Source organism: Siphateles boraxobius, unplaced genomic scaffold (genome assembly GCF_051911475.1).
Source record: "Siphateles boraxobius isolate OS27281-9 unplaced genomic scaffold, OSU_SipBor_1 3, whole genome shotgun sequence".
Taxonomy (NCBI): domain Eukaryota; kingdom Metazoa; phylum Chordata; class Actinopteri; order Cypriniformes; family Leuciscidae; genus Siphateles; species Siphateles boraxobius.
The window spans coordinates 12,187,805-12,195,263 of NW_027508919.1; the positions used below are offsets into that span (position 1 = coordinate 12,187,805).

The 7,459-nt window shown below is 43.0% G+C and overlaps 1 protein-coding gene across 1 annotated transcript; it reads right to left on the bottom strand.

Moving 5' to 3' along the window:
• Positions 1–3,898: 3,898 nt before the first annotated feature.
• On the bottom strand, positions 3,899–6,737 carry LOC143756963 (uncharacterized). The gene is made up of 5 exons (XM_077247862.1): positions 6,518–6,737; positions 5,895–5,988; positions 5,690–5,777; positions 5,156–5,592; positions 3,899–3,975 (listed from the first exon to the last, which is right to left on the bottom strand). Exons 1-5 carry the CDS (start codon positions 6,549–6,551, stop codon positions 3,933–3,935), a joined length of 696 nt encoding a protein of 231 aa, XP_077103977.1. The 5' UTR covers positions 6,552–6,737; the 3' UTR covers positions 3,899–3,932.
• Positions 6,738–7,459: the final 722 nt, after the last annotated feature.

Sequence of the window (7,459 nt, forward strand, 5' to 3'; positions counted from 1 at the left end):
GTGGGCACGTTTCTCTCTCAACGCCATGTTAACCCGGCCAAAATGTTCCCCTGTGCATTCTTTTCTCGCAAGCTCAACTCGACAGAGCGTAATTATGATGTGGGCGATTGGGAACTCCTGGCCATGAAGGCAGCCTTTGGTGAGTGGAGGCACTGGTTGGAGGGTGCGCGTCAGCCCTTCACGGTCCTTACGGACCACAGAAATCTGGAATACATCAGATCCGCCAAGCGTTTAAATGCGCGCCAAGCCCGATGGTCTCTGTTCTTTTCCAGATTTAACTTCAAAATCACTTTCAGACCGGGGTCTAAGAACGGGAAGGCTTATGCTCTCTCATGCTTGTTCAACAGTCCCAATGAACCCTGCAAACCAGAGCCTATTCTTCCCGCCACGTTGATCGTGGCACCCGTGCAATGGGAAATAATAGTGGAGGTCACTGCTTCACAACGAAATCACGCGGCTCCACCAGAATGCCCCGCAGATCGCCTCTATGTTCCCCTCGAGCTCCGCCATTATGTTCTACAATGGGTTCACTGCACTCCCAGCGCTGGACATCCTGGCATTTCTGCTACCACTTAGCTCGCCTCCAACCGTTTCTGGTGGGGCACTTTGAAAAGCTACGTCATCACTTTCATCCATCGACTTCATTCCATTGGCTGGGTTACCTACCGCCCTTCAGACAGCAGAGGCTCTTCTAAATCACGTGTTCCGTCTCTTCGGACTTCCTGACGACATTGTTTCTGACCGTGGTCCCCAGTTTACATCTAAAGTCTGGAGGGAGCTCTGCACCAAACTAAACATTAACGTGAGTCTCACATCGGGTTATCATCCTCAGGCCAACGGTCAAGTGGAACGATTCAACCAGGATCTCATCCGTTTTCTGCGCACCTATTGCCACCAGAATCAACATGACTAGTTGCTTTTTGGTCTGGGCTGAGTATGCCCAGAATTCCTTGCTGAAGCCAGCCACAGGATTAACCCCATTTCAGTGTGTTCTAGGCTTTCAACACCCGCTTTTTCCATGGGCTGGAGAGCCATCTGATCTCCCTGCAGTGGATGCGTGGCTACGGCGCAGCGAGACCACCTGAAACACCGCCCACGTTCACTTGCAGCGCGCTATTCGCCACTATCAGCAACACGCAGATCGTAGAAGGCGCAGGGGACCTCACTATAGACCTGGCCAGTGGGTATGGCTCTCCACCAAGGATCTCCGTCTCAAACTCCCCTGCAAGAAAATTTCTCCTCGGTTCATCGGCCCATTTAAAATTCTCCGCCAGATCACTCCAGTTTCCTTTCGTTTGGCGCTACCAGCTCATTACCGCACTTTCCATGTGTCTCTTTTCAGACCCGCTACTACTCCCAGGAGAGAGGTGGCCCAGGAGGAGATTGCCCTAGTCCAGGGAAAGTGTGTCCAAACTTTTGACTGGTTCTATACTATAATGTATAGAAATAATATTGCTACTGTATTATAATATACACATACATAATATCGGCTGATATATCGTTATCAGGCTTTTTTTACTTCATAATATCGGTATCGGCATCGGCCCCCAAAAATCCATATCGGTCGGGCTCTAGTGTGTGTACAGTATCAGTGTACTGGATCCGGGCATTATGTCTTAAAGTTAGGGCAGCCTAATATTCTTCCTGTCTGTGTTTTTAATGTTAGAGAAGCAATTGTTGCGGTCCATTAATGTAGGAAGGGTTACAAGGCCATTCCAGCTTCGCCCTGGCCACCTGAAGGGCCTGCTCCACCCTGGCCGCCTGAACCAGTACCGCCCTGGAGACTTCCGGCTCCTAATAGGCCACGCCCGCGTCAGCCTCCAAGGCGCCTCCAGGGGGGGTTTATGTCACAGATCAGCCTGCACGTCATCATCACCCTCATCACTGCCACTATTTAGACTCAGGCTGCGTTCCAAACCGCATACTCAATGAGTAGGTACTTAATTTCAATGAGTACTTACTCAACGAGCGCGAAAAGAGTAGGTACTTCATAGCCAAATCTCGTTGAGTATGAATGCGATCCGGACATCATACGCCATGTTGACGTTATCATGTGACCTATGACGTTATCACAAGCGCAACAATTTAAAAGTTATGAGCAACAGGAGCACCGACATCTCACTGCATCAGTACAACCTAACTAGAACTGTTTTCATCAGCGTCTGAAATGGTTGGCATGTCTGCAATAGCTAGACGAATGTGTGGACAAAGGAGACGTCGGGCTGCTGCTCGGAGATCTCGCCTTTGGAGAAGACTGATGATTTTATACTCAAACAAAGCAAGTATTACTACTTAAAAAATTAAGATTACCCCAGAATGAATTGCATTACTAGCCCACCCCAACACTTATGCACAATAATGACAAATGCTGACCAACTTAATTATTTAACATTTTCTTAATTAAAATGATATATTTTGGTAAAACAAGCAAACTGTTGTATTGTCATATGACATAGATGTATGAATACACACTAGACAAATGCAGCTGATGTGAATACATACAATTTCCTTCAAGCACTGATTAATGCAAGAATTAATGAAATGAATATTTTATTGAAACATGAATAAATATTTAATATGAAACATGAATAAAAATAAATGAATGAATAAAAGATATCATATCACTATAAAGAAATACATATACAAGTCAATACCATATGAAACATTGCTTAATTCAAGCTTTTTGTTCTAACAAACTATGATGTATTTACAGGCGGTGAACCCCACATCATACTGCCATCTCAATAGAGCGGTTCCCATTCTGCGGCTTTATCTTGATGAAGCAGCTGACCACCGTGCCCACCTTCGCCTGTCTCTGCCGTCCATCAGGTCCCTGATTGCTGCAGTCAGACTGGAATCGGACCATGGATGGGAACGGGAGATTGAGGTCCTTGTGTTCCTGCACTGGCTGGCCCATGCAGCATCCTACAGGGTGGTGTCGCAGGCCTTCGACATCCCAAAGACCTCTGTGTATAACATTGTGCACAGAGTGAGCAAGGCCATCATGGGAATTTTGAGGAGGGTGATCTGCTTTCCGACCGGAGATGACCTGGAGGCAGTGGGAGCAGGATTTGCACAGCTGTCTGGCTCACCAGCTTTCAGCAGAGCAGTTGGTGCAATAGACGGCTGTCATATCCGTATCAAACCTCCAGCAAATAACTCCCACTGCTACTTCAACAGAAAGCTGTTTCACTCCATCCAACTCCAGGCCATCACTGATCACCGGGGGAAATTCCTTGATGTGTTTGTGGGGTATCCTGGGTCTGTGCACGATGCCAGGGTGCTGAGGAACAGTCCAGTGTATGCTGGCGGCCTTTATCCACCTGCAGGCAAGTGCATCCTCGGGGATGGAGGCTATCCTTGCCTGAGTGCACCCATCTGCCTCATCACCCTGTACAGAGAGCCGGTGCAGAACCCTGTGCAGGGGCGTTTCAACAGCAAGCACTCCCGTGCCCGCAACATCGTGGAGAGAGCTTTTGGGATGCTGAAGACACGCTGGCGCTACATTTTCTTCAAGGCCTTGGAGGTGAGTCCTGCCTTCGTGCCTGAGATTGTTGCGTGCTGCGCTGTGCTTCACAATCTCGCTCTAGCCAATGGGGACATCGTTGAGCCAGAGGATGAGGAAGACCATGATGACGGCCCCCCTGATCCCCACAACCTTGAAGCAAGAGTGGGAGAACAAGTGCGGGACAAACTGGCTGCTGCAGTGTCTGCTCCAAACATCCCTGTGCCGGCTCTCCATGAGCATGACTACCTTTAAAACATTAAGAAAGATAAAAATGTTTTAAAATTCATGTTGTCAGCATTCAGTTTCTTGACAAATGTCATTTTATAGGTTTACAATTACATGCAAATATTTGTTAGAGCTTTAAAACCTTTTGTAGTGTAGAGGGATAAACCAATTAACTGGTTAGAATAAGATTGCTGGTCAATCAGCAAGGCTCTTTACTCCAGGTTTGTCCAGGGTCATTGTCCCTGTAAATAAATGGAGTTAATCACTTTCGATAAAAAATATGTCAAATGCATAAATGTGATTGATATTTGTAAATCATTTTTTGAACCAGTCATGGGCATAAACGGTCAAAGCTGCTTAGTTTGTCAAGGAATTACTATAATGCAAAATGCATACATAAATTTACTACAATTTATATTTGGTGGGTTAAAGGGTTAGTTCACCTCAACATATAAATACAGCAATTGTTTACGGTTTACTATTTACTTATTTAATGTTTTTTATTGTTTAAATACAAAAGGGAATTTTTGTCAAGTTTGTTCTGCTGGTTTCATACAATATCAGTCAATGGAGCCCAACTTTCAGAAGCTTCCTGGCATTATTTAATGACGCTTCTGAAAGTCCATTGACTGATATTGTATTAAACCAAACAGTACAAACCTGACCAAAATCACCTTTTGTGTTCAGGAAAACAAAAAACAGAGGGATCAAACAACATCAAGGCGAGTAAATAATGACTATTGAATTATTACTATTATGATTTATTTGCTTGGGTTAAGTAACCCTTTAGTCACTATTTTACTGTGTGTAATTTGTGTAAACAGTCAACAGTCAACAAGTTCAGCTTTGGTCATGGAGGGCTATTATCCAGCAGAGTTTTTCCAACCCTAATTATACACCCCTGAATCAATTTAAACAAATTAATAACTGACTACTTGAAATTTACTGACAGGTGTGCTGGAACTTAACCCTCCATGACCTGCCTTTAAGATCCTTGCATGAACTCTGTAAACCTTTAAAAGTCATATAATACACTCCAGTAAAACCAGTGTTTTAAAGTGTTTTTTCTTCTTACATTACACCATACATTCACTAATTATTAATCAACGTTTCATAAATATTTAATTTATGAATTTGATTACAATCTTAAAGTATCACTAAATTTCTAGAAGTCTATAATGTACTGTGAATGCCTAGAAATAGTTTGTTTTATATACATATTATTGTACAAAATTCTTAGGCCACCATTTGTAGTTGTTGCACAGTACTGTGTGTATATATATATCAGTACCGTATCTATATATAGATTCCCATTTTTATTCACAAATTTAATTCACATCAACCCAAATGTGCAAAAGATCAGAAGATGTTTTTTGTCAAATAATTTATTTTTTGGCGAGCATCTGAAGAACAGAAAGGAACCTTTCATCCCTTTCGTTGGTTTCTCTTTCTCTCCTTTCCTCTCTCTCGACTGCCTCCCGGTGCCATCTCTCTTCTCTTTCTCTTACTTCTCTTTCTTGTCTTTCCTCTCTCTCTCGTCTCTCCCGTTCTCTTCTGTCCTCCTTCTCCTCCATTTCTCTCCACAGCCTCTCCTCCCTCTCAGCTGCCTTCCGCTCTCTCTCCTCTTCTCGCTCCTCCATGTCCCGGATCAGCTCCTCCACATCTATAGCCCTTTTCCTAGCTCTTCCTGGCTCTGGCCTCACTGAGGATGAAGAGACCACAGCAGCATCCGGCCCACATGAGGCAACGAGGGCAGGAGGAGAGATGGAGGGTCTGCCCATGGCAGTGTACCACTTCCAGGATGCTGCTGTGGGCTCTCCATCCTCAGTGCTCACCCCCGTCTGCGGACATTTCAGATCCTGCAAAAATGCACAAGCATGATACAAAAGCAGTCATTTTAACAGCACAATATTTAATCATTTAATTTATGTATTAGAAGTAACAAAATGATCTTACTTTGTATTTTTGTTTCAGGTTTTCCCATTTTTTTTTAACAAACGCCGCCGTCACCCTGCCTTGCAGGCTCTGCTCCTCCACAAAAGATCTGCAGCAAGAGAGAAATCAAGAATGAAAAAGTTATATCTCTGTTTGAAAATACAATAATTGAAATGTACTGCAAATAAAGTATTCAATTGATTTTTAAATATTTCTGTATACTCACTCAAAGCCTTTGATGGCAGCATTACGCTTTCCGGTGAAGAGCGCTTCATGAGCCACTCTCCACTGGATAAGCAGCCGCGTGTGCTCATCCGTCCCTGTAACATCCAGACAAGACTCACGTTACCTCTGTGATTTATGAGCTCAATACTACATTTACATGTTGAGGTTGTTGCTAATAAATAGCTTTTTATCCATCATAAATGTTCAACAATTTTTCAACAGTACTAATGGATAAATGAAATAGATTACTTATGTTTAGTTACTTTATGTAAAATGCATTAAACTAATAAAAACAGTGTTAACAACAGTGAATTCTCCTAAACAATAGTACACACACGTCACTCAGATGTCTATTTCATATCAGTTACACGTAGTAATCTTGCCAGATTTTGAATAAATATTTAGTAATGGTATTTCAGATGTATACGGTTTAAAATGTATGCAAATACAGTTTAAAGACGTATGTGTCCTTATGGAGCTCCTCTATCCAATAAAATGTGATTTACGGCAAAATCACAAATTTACCATATTATATAGCGTCTTTGCACCTTCAACAGTTCAACAATTTACTGTACAGAAAGTTAGTTCAACACATGCGATTTGGTTTGTATTTGTAATACTCACATTTGAAAACACTCTCGTCCACCCTTTCCGTCATGTTTGAGTATGAAATATCTACTTCTTCTTGTTCTTTTTTATATCGTATCCTCTCGCGTGGCCTCCTGGGATAGATGAGTACAAGCTGAAAAGCACTCAAATGTCTGGGCGAAAGCAGGAGATCATCCGGGAACTTCTCGCCTACTCTTTTAGGAATACTGATGTTTCGAACGCACTGCTTCTTTCACGTACTGTTTTCGCCTACTATATAGTAGGAAAGTAGGCATATTGGAACGCACTATCGTCCAAATCTCGCGATAATTAGTACGTCAACCAGGTAATTCTTGCCTACTCTTTTATGAATACTGAGGATTCTAACGTACTTTTTTGCTCGCCTACTCTTTTTCCCATACTATATAGTAGGGAAGTATGCGGTTTGGAACGCAGCCTCACACTCCACCACAGTTCATGGTTCGGCCTTGTTCGTATGATGAGGACTACTCTCCCTTTCTACAGCAATCTCCATTCTCTCCAGTGTTTCTCCTCCAGCGTCGCCGTGTCTATTGTGATCCCTGTGTTCTACGTCCACATTTTCCCTCCAGTCTTCCACCGAACTCCACACCTGTAAGAAGAAACATATTATTCACTGCCAGCATCCCGCTCTCCAAACCATCATTGCACTTACCAGCGTTCTGTTCATCTGCTCAGTTGTAGTCACAATAAACTTCCTGTTATCTCCTTCTTGTGAGTCTGATTCCGTAACAAACACAAAAACTTGCAAATTTTTTGTTGAACACTTCAAGAATTATATGCAGGGAAATGAAGCAAAAAACTATAAAAATATCAACGCATCTTGTAGAGGTGAAACAAACACTGAAACACCATCAGCTCATATAAACCCACCGACAACAAACTTTCTTTGCCTCAAGACTATTTCCCAATATTCCTCCAACATCGGAATTAATAGCA